The sequence below is a fragment of the Danio aesculapii genome, chromosome 3, assembly GCF_903798145.1.
Source record: "Danio aesculapii chromosome 3, fDanAes4.1, whole genome shotgun sequence".
Classification (NCBI taxonomy): domain Eukaryota; kingdom Metazoa; phylum Chordata; class Actinopteri; order Cypriniformes; family Danionidae; genus Danio; species Danio aesculapii.
Window position 1 is genome coordinate 56,189,958 of NC_079437.1, and position 22,157 is coordinate 56,212,114.

Here is a 22,157-nt window from a genome sequence, read left to right on the forward strand (position 1 = left end):
TCGGGCCATGGGACTGGAAGGAAGGGCCGAAGAAGAAGAAACTGTGGAGGCGGAAGTGCTCGGTGCTGGTGGTGCGTTGGAAAGTGGAGCTGGTGGCTGTAGAATCCGCTTCAACTGGTCCACCAGCTCTTGAAGGTGATCGGGGGGTGCTCATGTTGTCGTCGTTATAGGTCCGGGCTTCTGTTATGAAGCGGACAGGAGACAGAGGTAAGGAAACGTTAGGGTGTTTATTAAATGACAACAAGGAGCACATGAAGGATAGCCAGGAGGATCAGGAATGATGTTGGGGTCTTTTCCTCCGTGGCTGGGTAACAGGAATACACGAGGATGGACAGCACACACCAGATACAGCTGACAGAGGATGACACAGACTTGGAAGGACTGGAAGACAGGACGATTCGGGAGGACCAGGAAGACTAGGAGGAATACAAAGAGAACAGGTAAGTAAATCGTTTGTTTTAGCTGAGGATGACTACGCTGAGTGGTCGCTCAGTTGTCCGCTTTCGTCGAGACGAGCCCGGACAATGAGCGACTGGAGTGCTGTGCTTTTATCTGGTGCTCGTGAATGTGATGCAGCTGTGTGCTCATTAGAAGTCAGGTGATGGTGATCTTCGTGAGTGGGGGTCGTGAGAGCCTGACCAATCCATGACACCACTTTTCCAAACTATCAACCTGAAGTCAAGTTATTATTTGTTGCTTTCACAACTGGGATCGACAACAAAACTTTTGTCAGGTAGTGTAGTTTATTAATTCTTTAATTAAATGCAAAACTGACAGAAACAAAAAAAGCTGAATGGAGCATACACTAACCTACACATTATTCAGTCACAAGATGACACCAAAGAGTTGTTTTCAGCATGACAGCTGAAAAATAGAACTGTATATAGCACAAAAAAAAACATAACAACGTTTGTAAAACAATGCAAAATAACTATGTATAGATAGATAGATATATTTATAGATAGATCGATAGATAGATAGATATATTTATACATAGATCGATAGATAGATAGATAGATAGATATATTTATAGATAGATCGATAGATAGATAGATATATTTATAGATAGATCGATAGATAGATAGATAGATAGATAGATAGATAGATATATTTATAGATAGATCGATAGATGGATGGATGGATGGATGGATGGATGGATGGATGGATGGATGGATGGATGGATGGATGGATGGATGGATGGATGGATGGATGGATGGATAGATGGATAGATAGATAGATAGATAGATAGATAGATAGATAGATAGATAGATAGATAGATAGATAGATACTGAACACGAGAAACAAAAAGACCCTGACATTCCATGACAAAAAATTCTTTGACTTTCTGGAAGTTCCATGACCTGTGTTAAAGTGAAGCTGGTATAAATGATGGTATAGATCTGTCCTTCTTACGTACCTCCTGTAGACACAGACGGTCACATACAGAAAATTAAAACCTGAGATCAGAGCATAGGAAAACAAGAAGGAATGTCCAGCATCAACGCATTAGAAAACAAAGCGCCAGCACAACACACAACCCAAACACACATTAGGGTAAAAACAACACAGGTAATGTTTGGAGATAAAGGAGACGGGACATCAGAAAAACACAAACAAGTGCCATTTGACGCTTGACAAACAAATAAAAGAGGCTCATCCAGATGAAAGAGAAGGACAACAATGCAGCGTTTGTAAAGTCAGCCCTGCAGGGCTTCGTTTGAGGATGTCTGGAATTTTGCCCCCTCTGACAGACCTAATGTTGCACAGCCAGACGTTTGACCATCGGCAGAATGTCTAGTTTACTTAATAACTGCTCATTACGGCCCTGTTTTGCATTTAGAGTCGTCTCTTTTGACTATTTGTGTGTTCAATGTCCCTCTTATTCAGTCACGTACTACAACACTTTCACGGGAGCATGTGAACTACCGAACCCATGTTATAAAAGTTACGAGCAAGAAGCTAAGCATGGAGGTCAAAGATTTATGGATGCCAACAATGATTCTGATGGAATTTCAAATGCAAGATGTTTTTTAATAGTGTTCATAATTTAAACTGTTTTTAGAATATTGTTATTTAATGAAGAAAATAGTTTTTTTCAACATATTTTTAAACGTTATGTTTAATAACTAACTTACTTTGTTTTTGCCATGATCACAGTAATGTGTGTTTGGGTTGTGCGTTGTTCTGGCGCTTTGTTTTCTAATGCGTTGATGTTGGACCTTCCTTGTTTTCCTATGCTCTGATCTCAGGTTTTAATTTTCTGTCATGTGACCGTCTGTGTCTGCAGGAGGTATGTAAGAAGGACAGATCTATACCATCATTTATACCAGCTTCACTTTAACACAGGTCATGGAACTTCCAGAAAGTCAAGGAATTTTAGCAATATAATAATAATGGAATAATTTTTCTTATATTTTAACCTCAAGCGGAACTCTTACTAGTGATTAGACACACTGATATACAGTTGAAGGCAAAATTATTAGGCAATTATTATTACAGTGCTCAGCATATATAAGTACACCCCTCACAAATCTATCTTTTAAATTCATATTTTTAATAGGAAGCTATACAATATTATATGTGTGAATAAACATTAGATTAGTCAGTACTGAAGCCAAATCTGGAGCTTATCTAACAAAATAACTTGTGGTAAAACTTAGTACACCCAAATTTAGATGTTATTGAAAAATATTGAATACAAATTTAAAAAAGAGAAAAAATATCAAGAGAAGCAAAAAAATGACAAAATTTTTAGGTTGTAATAATTTTTGCAATATTTTGCTTGAATTTAATTGTATAATCTTTCCATATCTAAATATGTTTGATCACTAATATATTATTTTAATAAATATATCTGTTTCATAAATCTCTTTTGTTTAAATGCACCAAAAACATTGCCTATATTCACTGAATTGCTAATATTCACAAAAATATTAATTTTTTAAATGGGGTGTACTCAATTCTGCCGAGCACCGTATAACATTTTAATTTAATTTTAAAGTGATGGAATAATATATATATATATATATATATATATATATATATATATATATATATATATATATATATATATATATATATATATATATATATATATATATATATATATATTAACCTATGCATTAGTCAGTCACCAAAAGTCAAAAACAGGGGCATGAAAGCTGAAAAATATATCTAAATATAGTTAAAAATACAAAACAACCAAATACTGTATATAAAATTACATTTTGATTACAGAAAACTCAAATTTAAAGTGACAAACAAAAGACCCTGATATTCCATATATCTATCTATCTATCTATCTATCTATCTATCTCTCTCTCTCTCTCTCTCTCTCTCTCTCTCTCTCTCTCTCTCTCTCTCTCTCTCTCTCTCTCTCTCTCTATATATATATATATATATATATATATATATATATATATATATATATATATATATAGAATTTTTAGTCATGGAATATCAGGGTCTTTTGTTTCACGCTTTAAATTTGAGTTTTCTGTAATTAAAATGTAATTTTCTATACAGCATTTGGTTGTTTTGTATTTTTAACTATATTTTGATATATTTTTCAGCTTTCAAGCCCCTGTTTTTAACTTTTGGAGACTGACTAATGCATAGGTTAGTGTATACTCCATTCAGCCTTTCTCGTTTCTATCAGCTTTGCGTTTAATTAAAGAATTAATAAACTATTATGGCTCAGAATGATATTTTGTGTCTAACTTAAACATTTTGTGACTCCTGCAGTCATACCAACACTGACTCACATAATTAACACATCTCTTGACTCTGGTCTATTCCCTACTTCATTTAAGCAGGCTAGGGTAACCCCACTGCTAAAGAAACCCAACCTGGATCAAATGCTACTTGAAAACTACCGACCGGTATCCCTGCTTCCATTCATGGCCAAGATTTTGGAGAAAGTAGTGTTCAATCAAGTCCTAGACTTTCTTACTCAAAACAACCTCATGGACAACAAGCAATCTGGCTTTAAGAAAGGCCACTCAACTGAGACTGCCCTGCTCTCAGTCGTGGAGGATCTCAGACTGGCTAAAGCAGACTCTAAATCATCTGTCCTCATCTTGCTGGATTTATCAGCTGCTTTTGACACTGTAAACCACCAGATCCTGCTATCTACGCTTGAGTCACTGGGGGTCGCAGGCACTGTTATTCAATGGTTCAGTTCCTACCTCTCGGACAGGTCATTCAGGGTGTCGTGGAGGGGAGAAGTGTCCAACCTACAGCATCTAAACACTGGGGTACCTCAGGGCTCTGTTCTTGGGCCACTTCTCTTCTCTATCTACACGGCATCTTTAGGAACAGTCATCCAGAAACATGGTTTTTCCTACCACTGCTATGCTGATGACACCCAGCTATACCTCTCTTTTCACCCTGACGATCCCTCTGTTCCAGCTCGCATTTCAGCCTGCCTGTCAGACATTTCACACTGGATGAAAGATCATCATCTCCAGCTTAACCTCACGAAAACGGAAATGCTTGAAGTTTCTGCCAACCCGACTCTTCACCATAACTTTTCAATCCAGATGGACGGAGCAACCATCACTGCATCCAAAATGGTAAAAAGCCTTGGAGTAACAATTGATGACCAACTGAACTTCTCTGACCACATTTCTAGAACTGCTCGATCTTGCAGATTCGCACTCTACAACATCAGAAAGGTCCGACCCTTCCTATCTGAACATACAGCTCAACTCATTGTTCAAGCTCTTGTTCTCTCCAAACTGGACTATTGCAACTCTCTGCTAGCCGGGCTACCAGCTAGTTCTATCAAACCTCTTCAGCTGCTTCAGAACGCAGCAGCACGAGTGGTCTATGATGAACCCAAAAGAGCACATGTCACTCCGCTACTCACCCGTTTGCACTGGCTGCCAGTTGCTGCCCGCATCAAATTCAAAGCTCTGATGTTTGCTTACAAAGTGACCTCTAGCTTGGCTCCTTCATATCTGCTCTCACTTCTGCAGATATATGTGCCCTCCAGAAACTTGCGTTCTGTGAATGAACGTCGTCTCGTGGTTCCATCCCAAAGAGGGAAGAAATCACTTTCCCGAACTCTCACATTCAATCTGCCCAGTTGGTGGAATGAACTCCCTAACTACATCAGAACAGCAGAGTCACTTGCTGTCTTCAAGAAACGACTAAAAACGCAACTGTTTAGTCTCCACTTTCCTTCCTAATCTTCAACTGCCTCTCTGGCTATACCACTAATGGTGCCCTCTCTCTCTCTCCAAAAAAAAAAAAAAAAAACAAAAAAAAAAAAAAAAAAATTTTTAACTAATGCTTTGCTTCTTAGACTTTACACACCTGAAACTTGTCTATAGCACTTATTCACTGTTGCTCTTATAGATGTGTAAATTGCTTCCTTGTCCTCATTTGTAAGTCGCTTTGGATAAAAGCGTCTGCTAAATGACTAAATGTAAATGTAAATGTAAATATTCATGTAATAAGCGGGATAAAGTACATCAAGACGGTTGTAATCAAATAATAAAGCCCGACAGGTTTATTGGCAGCTGTTGGCAACCGCCTGGATGTACTTTATCCTGCTTATTACATGACTGCTTGCCACAAAATGAAAAAGTTAAGACATAAGCATTTAATTGTTTGATTATATAATAGTTTTTTTAATTCCATCATTTCATTCCATCACTTTAAAATTAAATTAAAATGTTATACGGTGCTCGGCAGAATTGAGTACACCCCATTTTGAAAATTAATATTTTTGTGAATATTAGCAATTCAGTGAATATAGGCAATGTTTTTGGTGCATTTAAACAAAATAGATTTATGAAACAGATATATTTATTAAAATAATATATTAGTGATCAAACATATTTAGATATGGAAAGATCATACAATTAAATTCAAGCAAAATATTGCAAAAATTATAACAATCTACAAAATTTTTCAATTTTTTGCTTCTCTTGATATTTTTTCTCATCTTTAAATTTGTATTTAATATTTTTCAATAACATCTAAATTTGGGTGTACTAAGTTTTACCACAAGTTATTTTGTTAGATAAGCTCCAGATTTGGCTTCAGTACTGACTAATCTAATGTTTATTCACAAATATAATATTGTATAGCTTCCTATTAAAAATATGAATTTAAAAGATAGATTTGTGAGGGGTGTACTTATATATGCTGAGCACTGTAATAATAATTGCCTAATAATTTTGCCTTCAACTGTATATCAGTGTGTCTAATCACTAGTAAGAGTTCCGCTTGGGGTTAAAATATGAAGGAAAATTATTCCATTCTAATTCAGAGAGAAATATATAGTTATATAGATATAGTTAGAATGAAACAACATTCTTATTCTGCCCTGTACGCATTAAATAATAAGTAATTGTACAATTGTTCATAATTTTATGTAATGTTTATATAAATATATGTTTTTTAATAATTTCAATATTTTAAATTAATAATAATAATAATAATAATTCCTTACATTTATTTTCTGGACACTCAAATGGCTTTACACAATTTTTTTCCACCTGGATGACATGACGGCAGCCATATTGCGCCAGATGGCACACCACACACCCGCTAATTGGTGGAGAGGAGAGAGTGATGAAGCCAATTATGATATGGGGATGGTTAGGAGGCCCTGATGGACAGAGGCCAGTGGGCAAATTTGGCCAGGATGCCGGGGTTAAACCCCTACTCTTTTTTCGAAGGACATCCTTGGATTTTTAACGACCATAGAGAGTCAAGACCTCAATTTAACGTCTCATCTGAAAGACGGCGCTCACTGAGCAGTATAGAGTCCTCATCAATACACTGGGGCGTTAGGACCCACACAGACCGCAGGTTGAGCGCCCCCTGTTGGCCTCACTAACACCACTTCCGGCAGCAACCTAGCATTTAGGTATTGACCGGTACTGATTGGGAGCAATTATTAAAACTTGCTGACAAGTGAGTAAACCCTAGTGGTTTAAAGGACGCCTTCTCATTTGACCCATAGACTTTCTGCTTTTCGGAAATCACAGGCACAACTCAAGGACCAAGCTAAAAACTCAAATAATGTAATCTCTGATCACACCGAATCATTATCAGCTCAAACCTACCACAGAAAATGGCACAATATACTATTTGTTTTCCCCTCAGAAACACTCGTAAGCACCACTTACAGTTAAAACACAAGTCTGAACCCAGACGGACTGAAAAAGAAGCTTAATGTTGTCCAATCAGATTAGAGCTTGCCAGATTCTTTTTACATCAGATTATGAAGTAAAAACAGGCCGTGAACAGTGTTCCATCAGTTTACATGGAAGTTGCTTAAAGTTTCAATTGGGTGTTTTTTTTTCTTATAGAAACACTCCTCAGTTGACTCATTTACTCACCCTCAAGCTTTTTTTTTCTTGTTGAACACAAATTAAGATATTTTGAAGAATGCTCGAGTGTAAAAAATTTGTTTCTGTTTTTTTGTGATTCACAAGTGTTTTCTGTTCATTTATGGTTGTAAATTGCATTATGGGACATTCATCTCTGCTCTGTCGACTTTTTAAAATTCAACTCTACAGTCTAACAAAGTGACTTTTATTGACATTTTAGTAGCTTGAAATAATATAGTATGTTAATATATAGTATGATAAATATTATACAAAGAATAAGTCTTTAAAATAACAGAAAATGTACTGGCAGTTTATTACAAGGGTTTTGTAGAGTAATATACAACACCAACCCAGACAATATATCACTTTAAACTATTAAAAATGTTAATAAAAAACTGGATTTTTTAACTTTTCAAGGTTAAAAGTTGTTGGAAGAAAGATCAAGTTCACATAATGCAATTCAAAAGCATAAATAAATGGGGAAAAATAAAAACATTCATGACAAAATACGGAAAACTGCTAATTTACGGATGTTTTTTTATAGTGTAGATCAGTGTTTCCCAACCCTGTTCCTGAAGGCACACCAACAGTCCACATTTTCAACCTCTCCCTAATCAAACACACCTGAATCAACTTATCATAACATCAGAAGAGACTCCAACACCTGAAGTTAATGGGTCAGAAAAGGGAGACATACAAAATATGTGCTGTTGGTGTGCCTCCAGGAACAGGGTTGGGAAACACTGGTGTAGATAACAGTAGCTAGACAAAAAAAGAAACACTGTAATCTTCTATACCTTCTTTTGATTTCAACATAAGAAAGAAACGGGTCTGAAATGAGTGGACGGTAAGTATATAGTGACTGGATTTTCCTTTTTAAGTGTACTGTTTCTTTAATTACTGTATGTGTCTTTCTTTTCTTCCAAATCAGATCCAAGCCCTCGGAATTTACAAATTAAAATATCATTTTGTCAGCAAATCTTAACATTTAAAAAGTAATTGACTCATAGCTATCTAAAAGAATGTACACTCGCTTTCTGCATCTCTTTTTTGTCTACTTTTGTATTACTCTTTTTCATTAGAGACTATATCCTGAGACCTGAAGAATTTTTCTTCTGTAAATTCCTACATCCATTGGGTAAAAAAAAAAAAATTCTACAATTTAGAGTTTTTACTTTTTTTGTTTTTATTTTTAATTTTACAGCATGTCCATTGTAGTGGACCACAGGACCATTTTAGTTCAAAACGACTGCCACTCAGACAACAAAACTGTACAGGATGTGGCTGTAAAGGGATAAAAATCTAATATTAATGTAACAAAAACAAAACAAAAGCCATGTTTTCCTTTTGTATTGAAATTCCTGAAACAGTTTAGTCTGAAAGAGAGCCGAACTCAACAAAACAAAACAAAACAAAAAAAGTGATGTTAATCCAAAACAAATTTAACATAAAAGTGATTTAAAACTGATCGTTATACTCTAATTGTCTCTAAATCTTTAATTTTCTGATTGTCAGAGTCTCCCTCAACTATCTTATGAAGAATCCTCTCTGCTTCAGTTCTGCTCCCTACAACAGGGGTCACCAGTCTCGGTCCTGGAGGACCGGTGTCCCTGCAGGGTTTAGCTCCAACTTGCCTCAACACACCTGCCTGGATGTTTCAAGTATAACTTGTAAGACCTTGATTAGCTTGTTCAGGTGTGTTTGATTAGGATTGGAGCTAAAATCTGCAGGACACCAGCCCTCCAGGAACAAGTTTGGTGACCTCTGCCCTACAACATGCAGTCATTAATTACATTAAGATGGTGCTGGTGTCCACTCTAGTGGACATTTAAAAAAGGACAATATTTTGAAACACAAACAAGTTGACAGCTTTGAAAGCTATATGTATTGTTCCTGACATTTTAATAAACAAATATATGTAATAATAATAGTAAAAAAACATTTAAAAAGCCAAATTTTACATGCCTCTCTCCCTCCCATAAAACGTGCTTTTTTTGTATGTCAGCCATTTTGGATGCGGTGTAAGAAGTTGTTCCTAGCATGCCGCCAATCAAATGACATATCACTAGAAAGCCCAGGATGTCCTCTGAACAGTAAAACAGGACTTGAGTAGCTCAAAAAATTCAAAGAAAATTAAAGAAAACGCAAAGTCCACTACAGAGGACACAAGTCAATGGGCAAGGTCTCAGGAGGTTAAACATCTATTTATCGGGCTTTCTGTCCCTATGACACGTCGCTCTTCTCCTAAAGGAATCCTTCGCATTGATGTGAAAAAGCCATTAGGATGTTAGCTGCTTCACGCCGCATACAAACTCTACTCTAAAAATCAGGGGCCATATCTATCAAGTCTCTGAGAATTACTGAAACAGAGGTAAGAACTGACTTCTTGGCTCAAAGCTACGTATAAAAGTTACCTCAGTCAAATGTAAGAGTAGATCTTAGGTATCAACTCAGCAGACACACAACGTCATACGAAGTTAATATTAGGTTGTATTTACCCAATAGGTCATCAGCGTCTAAAGACAATGTTACTTTGACATCCAATAATGACATGAAATGACGTTAATATTTTGTTGAAAATCCAACGTCGAGCCAACATCATAAACCAGCGTCATATTGACGTCAAATACTGACATTTACATGTCAGGTATGGCAACCAAAATTCAACGTCTGATAAACATCATATTAATAACATCCACAGAATGTCAAGCTGTAACATCATTAGACTTTGATGTTTGGTTGCTTTTAGGTTGAGTTGGAAAGTAACCAAAATGCAACGTCTGTCCTACGTTGGACATTGACGTTGGCCTGATGCTTCTGATGTCAACCTGATTTCATTTCAAAACAAAATGTAACGTCCCACAACGTTGGGGTACAACATCAATCTGACTTAATGTTGATGTCCTGTGCCTGCTGGGAATCTTAAAGGTAATTCACTACACTTTGGTGTGCCACGTTGTTATTCGACATTTACCGTGGGCTCCTCTTTTGAACTGTTTTTAGCTGCAGTTTTTGTTCGTTTTTCTGTTGTCTGGTCTGTATTGCATGTATTCTTGCTTCACATTAATTACCCTAAATGAGACAAAGAATAATAAACTGAACTGAACAAACAGGATTTTGGATGATGACATGGACCAATCACTGAGTAGATATCTTAGTTTAAAGGGCACCTATGGTAAAAAATCTACTTTTCAAGCTGTTTGGACAGACATATGTGCATGTATGGTGTATAGACCGTCATATTGGGGTGATATAAGCACACCCAGTGCTTTTTTTTCAATTTAACAACATAAAAAACGATGAAACAATAGGAGCGGTTTTCAAACAGACCGCAACTTTACGTAGGAGAGCGGTCCCCCCGCCCACCAATATTGATTGACAGGCGCGTCATCATATCCTCAGTTTGTTGATTCACCTCCGCCATTTTCAGCGTGAGTCGAAGCGATATCACTAAAGGAACACCCTAGCTCTATTTTGGCTCAACACAAGAGCAATATTCTCCACATTATCGCTTTAATCGGAATTATGGGTTGTATCTTTAGGTAGGTTTGCAAACATGTGTACTTCCCAGAAGCTCCCCGTGATCTTAACTAGCATGTGTTTTAGAATTCTAAACATAGGTTTTTATCAGGGTACACTCAAGTCGACGGCTGGGCTGATAGAAACCTATGTTTAGAATTCAAAAATGCGTGGCACGACGATTCTGGACACTTCATGTTTCTGCCGCGAAACAGAGAGTGTCTGGTGTGCCGTGTCGCGGCGCATCCGGTGCCTCAGTCAAAGTTAATTCAGTGCGCGTGGTTATTTGTTTCTGTGTACAAGCTCGGCACTTGAAACTAGCACACAGTTGGCTGTAAAACTGTACAAAGACACATATGATTTTGTACTCTCTGCTTGGTCTGTGTCCGAGTCGTACATGTACGACTGAATGCAGATCCTCTCACTCCTGCTCCTCTCTGTCTGCCTGTCAGACTCTGTTGCAAAAGCAGAGCGGGAGAGCTCATGGCCCCGCCCCCTTGTTACGTTGGCGGGAAGCAGAAACTAATTTACATGTGAAGCAACACACCCCTAAATCAGCGAACTGTGGACACGCCCCCAACATGACACTTTTTAACACATTATGATAAAACAATCTGAATTGTGTTTTAAACCGAACCTAAACTGGCACACTCAGAAGAACCATAATATTAATATTAAATCATAAAAAAGAGGTAAACTATGTGCCCTTTAAGAGAATTTTCAGAATAATTGATACCAAGTGGTGAATTCCTAAGAGAAGTTTTTTCATTTGACAGACTTTATTATAAACTTACAGACTTATATTAAAATATACACAGCATTAGAAAAGAAACCTCAACATGTTTTCCAGCACGACTTATCTTAAAGTTGTTAAAAGTGCTGTAGGTACATTTCTGACTCTTTTAAAGCATGAAAATATCATATAATGTTTGCAGATATTTAAGAACCATGCTAAATCAACATTTTTAACTTGTTTAGATAAACATACAATGTTACAGTTATCTCATTTAAAATTGTGCATTCTGCATCGAAATGTCTGTCTTTGTTTTGAACTGTTACTCCGCCCACTGCCAATTTATCCAATTATATTTCAGCACCTGGCATTGGATTGGTGGAAAACACATTGTATTTCATTTCACTCATGAAGGCTGCCTCAATATACTGTATGTGGGCCAATCCAAAAAAGCGACCTCCGCAAGAGATGGATTTTAGTTAATAAATAATATTAACCCCTTCAGACCTGAATTATGTTCCAAATTTTAAAAAAATGTAAAAGTATATTTTCACAGTTCTTGAGGCTCCCATTAATGAGATCAAATTATTATAAAAAAAATTCATCACTCTTTTGGTGTATTTTTTTGTCCTTTGTAGTGGACATCAGGTCCAAACAGTTGTACTTCTATGAGGCCTCTCATAGTTGTTCACAACATGCAGGTTGGAGCGGAGTTAAAAAAAAAACGATCTCGACACATGGTATCCTTGAAAATTCCAATATTGATTCTGGAGGACCAGTACATTCTCACTCTAGGAATACCAAGCACGCTCATCACCATGTGTAGGCCAACAAGGACTTCAATCTCAGAAGCTGAGGCATGTTTGTAACCCTTGACTTGACTTTTGTTCCGCATATATATTGGTCATTGTGCTCATCAGCTCAAACATCTCACTTGGAACATACTGCTTGAAGTAGCCATATGGTGGCATGGTGGCAAAATTGTTTGTGTTGTTAATCTGACAATTTGCAGGGCATCACCAACAAAAGGTCCCACGCAGATCTCTACAACAATAGTCCCTTTCAAGGAAAGTCTGCGGCCATATTTGCAGCCCCCTCAGGCAATGCATCCAAGTCCTATACTATATAATTGAATAGGGGAATCATGATATCTCGATAATTGCTTGTTAAACTCACAATTGAATTAAATATTTCAAGTCGGCAACAAAATATGACAACACCGGCTCATTCTGAAAACGTAGCCTTGCGGATGTTTCTGGAGACAGCGAATTATGTAGCCGGAGGTATGTATGGCTGCATTTCATTTTTTTAAATGAACGCTACGGGGCGGTGTGACGCCGTTCCTTTTCGCGCTTACCAGCTAATTGATTACCTCCGTATGGACAGCATTCCAGCTGCAACCAGTTTGTCCCGTTAGCGCGTCATGTACGTCAACGGACCTGAGACGCAGAGAGAAGTTGATCACAAAGACGGGGTTCGAGTCCGGTGAAGAGCGGTTCCAGAAAGCAGGTAAGACAAAAACAGAATCCAAAAAATAAAACAAACAAGTGAATAGCAGGGTGAGGATGTGGTAAAATCTAAAAACATGGTAAAAAAAAAATCAGACGAGGGCTTTTATTGTTTTGGATTGCTTTTGAAACGTGTTGGTTGGGTTTAGAGAACCGGATGGGCGGGTAAATTGATAAGATTGGTTGGGTTTAGGGAAGGGTGGGTCAGCCGATCGTTCGCTCAGTCAGTCAGAAAGTCTGTCAAAAAGTGAGTCAACAGCGGCCTCTGGTGGGTTTACGCGAGAACAGCAGGTGCGAATGGCACTCGCGACGGAAATTTGTGATCTCAAAAAGCATACACAGTGACCTCTGGCGGATTCGCGAAAACAAGAAATGCAGAAAAACGTGCCGCCGGGACATATTTGGCGGTCTCCAGAAACGCCTGCAGAGGTACGTTTTCAGAATGAGCCCGGGTTGCAATATGAAGTGACCAGCCCACATTATTGTTGTTGCATAAGCCCTGATTACATTTAAAACATGTAGCTTCCAGTTTGCTCCAGCTACTGTGTTTGTGCAATGATTGGCATGATGGCAATCACCTTTACGGCTGTTTCAATGGTAACACGAGGACGTGGTTAGAAGCACGGCAGGACAGTGACAATACCTGGGTGTGATGTGATGTCTTTTTTCCTGTCAAAATCAAGGCACTTGAACGCAGGCACACATTAATCACCAAACAACAGGGCTTGCCATAACAAACAATTAAATCTATACAGAATCCTCCCACACAGAGCTACCTAGCTATATAAATTCTGAACTTCCTTTGCTGTGGTGGTCATACTGAGCATTGAACTATTCACTTTTCATAGTAATGCGAGCGAACCGTCTTTGTATATCTATACTAGTCTTTGCTGCAACTCCACAGCGCCAACACAACCCCTACTAGCAACTCCTAACCACTTGAGATACTTGAGCTGTCTTAAATAACTTGGAGAGTAAGAGTGATTCTAAGCTTTAAGAAATTTGATAACTTGCTTTTATACAAGAGGAAATTTCATGAATTCTCAGCACTTAAGACTGTACTTTGAGAAGAGTTACTGTGCGTTCACACCGAAAGCAGTGAGAGCGACACAGGTTGCTCTGGCTGCCCTGGCGACAACGCTGTCTGCCTTCAGCTCCGGCGGCAAGAGCGTCAAAATTCGCTACATTGATTTCGTATTTAAAGGGGCCGTTGCAGCATATCAGTTACATTCTTGCATAAAACATTTAACAATGGAAGATCAACTTGCATGTGGTGTGGCTTTGCTCCAGTTAATTATCCAATGTGTCCGTATGTGTACTGTTTTGTACTATCACATGAGATTCCCGCTTTTTTAAAGATAAATATATATTACATTAATGCACACCAGTAACTTATTTAATGCATGTTCCTGTAAGAAAACATTGTAAATAATTGAAAATCCGTCGACCACACTAATCAAACCCTTGGGAACAACTGTGGTCGGAACCAAAGTTCCCAGGTCTGTGTTCTCTAAACTCCTCTCAAGCGGTGGACTTCTTCATTCTAATTGCTTGCTGCCGAAACGCATCATAGCTCATTACCATAAAGTTGACTTGATTTCAACTCTCCTCGACGCTCACACCGGCGAAGATGCACCGTGTTGCTCCTCGCCGCTAGCTCTCATTGAAAATGAATGACTTCATGCTACTTTGACGCTCTCGCCGCTTTCGGTGTGAACGTACGGTTACAGACACTGGTACTGACCTAGCTTCAGCAGCCAGCCCTCTCTGTCCGGGTTGAAGAACGTATGCGTCAGGTCATTGCCGTCGTCCTCAGGGATTTTGAAAGGTTCGCTCTTGATGCTCTCATACAGGTTCTGTGAGGGTGAGGAGAGACAGAAGGGACATTAGTGCTGTTAATGCATGCATATAAGTACATTTACATGATCGACTCTGTAAAATATTGAAAACTGTCTTATGGTTTTTGCTGCATTAATCATGATCGGCTCTGAGGTTTGGAGTCGGTCATATGGAAAATTTATGTTAATATTTAACCACAGTATAGGAAACACCATTACAGTAAAATGACCTAATAGTCATGCCCTACATTTTCAACACTTTGCCTAAATTTATGTCATATGGAATATGGATCACACACTATGATATTCTGAGATTCTGTACTGTGAGTGGTTTTTTTTACATTCCATAGAGCAAACAAATTATACATGGATCAAGCTATCTAGATCAGAGTCAGTTCAATTTGATATCATGATGTATTAAACTGCATTCTCAATTTTACTTGACGTTGCTGGCATTAAATACAATGCAATAAACTGCAGTCAGATATCAACTGAACCTTTAATTGTATCGGCTTAGAGAAAACACACTTTTTAAAGGTATTAAACAGCAAATAAGTTCCAACTAGATATTCAGCACTGTGTTCAATTGCTCAGTGAGCGGCTGAGATGGAGCTTTTTAGTAGTGACAAATTCAATTCACCTTTATTTGTGTAGCGCTTTTACAATGTAGATTGTGTCAAAGCAGCTTCACATAAAAGATCATATGGTCATATATAAGACAAAGAGGATATTGGGTTGGACTGTACTGTACCTTCAGTGTCAGTTAAAGACCAGTTCAGTCCAGCAAACTCACAAGCAGAGAAATTCGCCCATGTAGAATTCTTAAATTATTGGGGCATTTTTTATATATAATTATTTCAAGAGTTCACACTTAGCTCATGATTAATTATGAGCTTGTTTGGCATGCTGTCCCAGGAGAGAGCCCTGAGCTCATAAGATCCTCGAGCCCGGGGCTCCCTCCCGTTGCAAGGCGAGAGGGGAGTTTGAGCTCAGGTAGATCTCGAGAACTCCCCCGCTGTAATAACCAATGAACAGCCAGTGATTGCTCTTGAGAGATAACCATTTACTAGGAGCATGTCTATAGTGCCGGTTTGGATTAGTCAATTAACTTATGTTGCATGTTTTTTGGACGGTGGGAGGAAACCGGGGAACCCGGGGGAAACCCACGTGAGCACGGGGAGAAAATGCAAACTCCGCACAGAAATGCCTGCTGGTTTGGTAAAGCCTAGAACCAGAGACATTCTTGCTGTGAGGCAACAGTGCTAAGCACTGGGCCACCGTGTCACCCATCTAGGAAGAAGGAGGAGTAGGGGTGGATGGGGGGATTCTTCAAAACGAAGATAGTGGTGGTGTGTAACCCAGGGTATTTATAGTAGCTTAGGAGTTATCTGATTGGAGCATTAAGAATTGGATAATGCGGATCCAGCCGCTAGCAATCATAAGCACGTGATCCTCTCGAAATTCATCTATAACTAAACTTTATTTTAGAGGGGTTCACCATTTATTAAACAGGACAGAGGAGATTATAGACAGGAGCAGAGAGAGTGAAAAGATCGACCTCGAGCCTCATTTTAAACATAAAAGCAATTCATTTTGACAAGCCCTATATACAGAATGAGAATATGTAAATAACTCTTACTTGTTTTGTCAAAAATCTCTAATCAAACTTACATCTGACTTCTTGATTGGTATTTTTACCTTAAACAGATAGTTCACCCAAAAAAATTTAATTTACTCACTATTTACTCACCCTCAAGTAATTCCTAACCTTTAAGAGATTCTTTCTTCAGTTGAACACAAAAGGAAGATATTTAAGAAAGCTGAAACCCTGTAAACATTGACTTCCATAGTAGGAAAAAAACACATTTTTTTTTAAATGGTTTCCATCTTTCTTCAAAATATCTTCTCTTGTGTTCAGCAGTAGAAGGAAACTCATAGAGCAGTGTTTCCCAACCCTGTTCCTGGAGGCACACCAACAGTTCATGTTTTAGATGTCTCCCTCATCTGACCCATTAACTTCAGGTTTTGGAGTTTCTTCTAATGTTCTGATGAGTTGTTTCAGGTGTGTTTGATTAGGGAGAGAATGAAAATGTGGACTGTTGGTGTGCCTTCAGGAACAGGGTTGGGAAACTCTGTCATGGAGGTTTGAAATGTAAAAGAATGATGAGTAAATGATTTTTCATGTTTGGATGAATTGTCACTTTAAGACTACTGAGCATGTTCCTGTAAATCTTACTCTTGCTTGCAACAAATAACCGGTGCTCAATAATATGGTTTTTAGACCTTTTCATCTGCAACAGCTGACCTTTTTTCATTTCTACTTTTTTAATGTTTACAGCCAACCGTTAGTTTGCTGTGAGTGAATGATAAGAAGAGAAGCGCAGAAATAAAACCCAGCCCCCTACTCAATATTCAGTTACAGTTAGAAATAGATAATCATCCTGAAAAAACTTCTAATTCAACTTTTTAAACAGGACTAAGCAGTGAGTTATATCCTAATACACATGCTATGCCCGATATGGTCTAAAACCTGTCAGGTGGGCAAATCGAAGCTTGTTTTTAATAAAACAAATATAAATATGCATATAATAAATAATAATGCTAATAATGAGAACATTATACAAAAGCTAATTGTTATGAATCAACTGAAAAAGCCCCCCCGAGATGAAGAAGGCATGAAAGTATGGTTTTTATATTTATGTAGGCTAATTTGGATCTCTACTGGTTTATTTGGTTTTTGGAATAATTGACGACTGGTTATTGAATTATTACAGAAATAATGCAACCTGAGGTAGTCATGGAGTGGCCGTTACACCTCAGCGGTTCATTATTTTTTAATAATTCTATTTCTATTATTCTGCTTCTACTGTGGTTCCCAGAGCTAAAGCCACTGTTTAGATGTTGTATTTCAGATGTTTGTCAGGTTTTTGTCCTCGAACTGTTCCTATGTGTAGTACTAGTTTTTATACTTCTTATCCAAAGCCTACTGTTGTGTTTTGATGTGATTTTTGGCTGTTGTAGGTGTGTAATAACTGAAATCATTCAACATAGTAATATGGAACTGCAATGCGCTCAAAACCTGCATGGGACCACTTATTAGCTTTGCATCTATATACAGTTGAAGCCAGAATTATTAGCTCCCCTTTGAATTTTTTTGAATTATGTTTCACAGAGGAGAGAAATTTTCACAGTATGTCTGATAATATTTTTTCTTCTGGAGAAAGTCTTATTTGTTTTATTTTGGCTAGAATAAAAGCAGTTTGTAATTTTTTGAAAGCCATTTTAAGGTCAAAATTATTAGCCCCTTTAAGCTATTTTTTTTTCGATAGTCTACAGAACAAACCATTATTATACAATAACTTGCCTAATTACCTTTACCCCCCTAGTTAACCTAATTAACCTAGTTAAGCCTTTAAATGTCACTTTAAGCTGTATAGAAGTGTCTTGATAAATATCTAGTCAAATAATATTTACTGTCATCATTACAAAGATAAAACAAATCAGTAATTAGAAATGAGTTATTACTATTATTTTTAGAAAAGTGTTGACAAAATCTACTTTACGTTAAACAGAAATTGGGGAAAAAATAAAGGGGGGCTAATAATTCTGACTTCAACTGTATAAATAACTGTTCAAAGTGCATTATTTGATGATAGCGTTACCCTGAGCAGCTCCTCCGGCAAGTCTCCTCCGTCATTAATGCCTCTGTTCATGGAGATGAAGCGCTCCACAGCCGGTTTGTCTCTGACATTGGGATTGTGAAGGCTGGTGTTCAGCATGATGATGGCGAAAGACAGGACATAACATGTGTCTGCGGAGATAAACACACACACACACACAAACAAAATTCAGAAAACATCAATAATGCTTCCACAAAGTTGAAGGTGTTGTGAGAATCATTTGTAAAGTAACAGTGATTGTGTGAACCGCCTGACAGAGAACACTAGAAAATGCCTTGTGGTATTCTGGACACATGATGAAAGGATCTACAGTATAGCAAAGCTTTTTCACCAGAACTTCCAGAGTTCTGTGACTAGTAAAAAAGTCCATTCTAACCAGTAATGTAAGAATGTCTGCATCCGAAATCGCATAATTCTGTACTATATAGTATGTTAAAAAAGTATACGAGCCAAGTAGCATGTTCGAACTCATAGTATTTGAAAAACAGTAGTAGGTCATCAGGGCGAGAAGTACGAACTCCATCAGCTGTTTTTGTTTCTGTCAGCTTAACGTTGTGACTGTTTGGCGCCATCTTGTGACTGAATAATTGGCATGTTAGTGTATACTCCATCAGCTGTTTTCGTTTCTGTCAGCTTTACGTTGTGACTGTTTGCCGCCATCTTGTGACTGAATAATTGGCATGTTAGTGTATACTCCATCAGGTTTTTTGTTTCTGTCAGCTTTGTGTTTTTGTCTGTTTAGCGCCATCTTGTGACTGAATAATGTGCAAGTTAGTGTATACTCCATCAGCTGTTTTCTTTTCTGTCAGATTTGCATTTTTGACTGATTGGCGCCATCTTGTGACTGAATAATGCGCAAGTTAGTGTATACTCCATCAGCTGTTTTCACGTCTGTCAGCTTTGCGTTTTTGACTGTTGGACACCATCTTGTGACTGAATAATGCCTAGGTTAGTGTATACTCCATCAGCTGTTTTCGTTTCTGTCAGCTTTACGTTGTGACTGTTTGGCGCCATCTTGTGACTGAATAATTGCCATGTTAGTGTATACTCCATCAGGTTTTTTGTTTCAGTCAGCTTTGTGTTTTTGTCTGTTTAGTGCCATCTTGTGACTGAATAATGTGCAAGTTATTGAATACTCCATCAGCTGTTTTTGTTTCTGTCAGCTTTGTGTTTTTGACTGTTTGACACCATCTTGTGACTGAATAATGTGCAAGTTACTGTATACTTCATCAACACTTTCGTTTCTATCAGCTTTACGTTTTTGACTGTTTGGCGCCATCTTGTGACTGAATAATTGCCATGTTAGTGTATACTCCATCAGGTTTTTTGTTTCAGTCAGCTTTGTGTTTTTGTCTGTTTAGCACCATCTTGTGACTGATTAATGCCCAAGTTAGTGTATACTCCATCAGCTGTTTTCGTTTCTGTAAGCTTCGTGTTTTTAACTGTTTGGTGTTTTTAACTGTCAAATATTAATGCTTCACACTGAGTTCCAGATAAGCCTGTCAGGCTTTATTCTGCGATAACAACCTCCTGGATGTACTTCATCTCCAATATATTGCATGTCTGATGGATAGGTCAGTCAGTCTTGAGTTTGGCTGTGACCAGTGGGTTACAAAAATAATTTTGATAGCTCTAAAGAAATGACAGTGGAGCTGTGTAGAGCTCCTGACCTGAAAAAGAAATCCTGATGCTAATTCCCACAATTGTGGAGCCTGCAGCAATGCTGAGAATGCGACAATGTTCAGAAAGCAACAATGAACAAAAAGAGGATATGGGATGAGTGTGTTTCTGAGGTTTGTATTAGTTTGGACGCTGGGCGGTTTTGAGCATGTCTGACCTGTGGATTGAAAGACTCCAGGGTTGCATTGGCAGTACCGTGACGCAAACGCCTCCATCATCCTGTCAATCTTCTGCGCTTCACCAGGAAGCCTGAAACTCCAGAGAAACTGCCTGTGTGGAGAGAGCAAGTCCGACGGCAAATCATACATTTGCACAAAATCAAATAATCTAGCAACTGATTTTAATATATTTTTTAAATTCATAATTATGGTACCACAAATAATATAATTGTCTATAATTGTATAAATAAATAGTATAAATAATAAAAAAATTTCATAACTTCATTAATATTTACATTACTTCAAAAAAATCGAATAATCTACTAATATTTAATGATTCCATAATTCTAAATAAAATCAGTATGAATACTTTTTCATAATGAATAGTATCATTATGCATGCATACTAAAATAAGAATTTAATTTATTCATAATTTACCTTTACATTACAATGAATATTCAAAAAATCTATTAATAACTAATTATTATTCTTTACATTCAGAATTATGTTTCCATAAATACTATTTTTTAATTTCAGAATTATACTATCATTATCCATAAATATCCCTACTACATAAATAATCTCTTCATAAATTATATTTACATTAATTTTTCAGAATTATGATAATCTACTAATACCTAATTATTAAAAATAAATAGTATCATTATATAATCTACTAATATATAATCTAACTAATATATAATATACAAATATATAATGGTTCCATAATTCTGAATTAAATTCAGGATGAGTATTTATTTTTCCATAATGAATAGTACCATTATGCATGCAAGCAATAAGATTTTAATTTATTCAAATTGTAATTTACCATTACATTACAATGACAAAAAAAATCTAGCAATGTACTAATAACTAATTATTCTTTACATTCAGAATTATGGTTCCATAAATATTGTATTGTATTTTTTTATGTATTGGGATTGGTGGTCTCACAAATACTATAATTGTGTATAAATCCCTACTACATAAATTACTTTGTAAAAAATTATAATAATCTACTGATACCTAATTATTTTTTAAAAATAATTAAAATATTAATGTAAATGTTTAGTTTAAATTATTTAATCATAATTTAATTTACATTACGATGAGAAAAAAATCAAATAATCTACTAATAACTAATTATTATTCTTTACATTCAGAAATATGGTTTCATAAATACTATTTTTTTAAATTCAGAATTATAGTATCATAAATACTATCAGTATGGATAAATATACCTAGTACATAAATAATATATTTTTTCATAATTTCATTCATATTTAGATTACTTTGTAACAATTATAATAATCTACAAATACCTAATTATTAAAAACTAAATAGTATCATCATATAATCTACTAATATGTAATATACTGATATATAATATATAACGGTTCAATAATTCTGAATTAAATTCAGCATGAATACTTTTCCAGAATGAATTGCATCCTTATGCACGAATACTCAATTAAGAGTATAATCTATTCAGAATTTTATTTGCCTTTGCATAACAATAAAGAAAAATGTAATATTATAATAATAACTAATTATTATTCTTAATATTCAGATTTAGGGTTCCATAAATACAGTTTTTATTCAGAATTATAGTGTCATAATTACTACTTTTATGTAAAATATGCCTACTACATAAATAATTTATTTTATTCAGAATTATAGTGTCATAAATAC

At 36.6% G+C, this 22,157-nt stretch overlaps 1 protein-coding gene across 2 annotated transcripts in view; it reads right to left on the reverse strand.

Moving 5' to 3' along the window:
* The window catches only part of cyth3b (cytohesin 3b), a 120,327-nt gene that overhangs the window by 22,780 nt on the left and 75,390 nt on the right, over positions 1-22,157 (reverse strand). For both annotated transcript variants that reach the window (XM_056454266.1, XM_056454264.1), the window contains exons 7-9: positions 20,465-20,577; positions 18,610-18,758; positions 14,854-14,965 (exon numbers count right to left, since the gene is read on the reverse strand). In XM_056454266.1, coding sequence (XP_056310241.1) covers positions 14,854-14,965; positions 18,610-18,758; positions 20,465-20,577 — 374 coding nt within the window. The remainder of the gene's footprint in view (positions 1-14,853; positions 14,966-18,609; positions 18,759-20,464; positions 20,578-22,157) is intronic.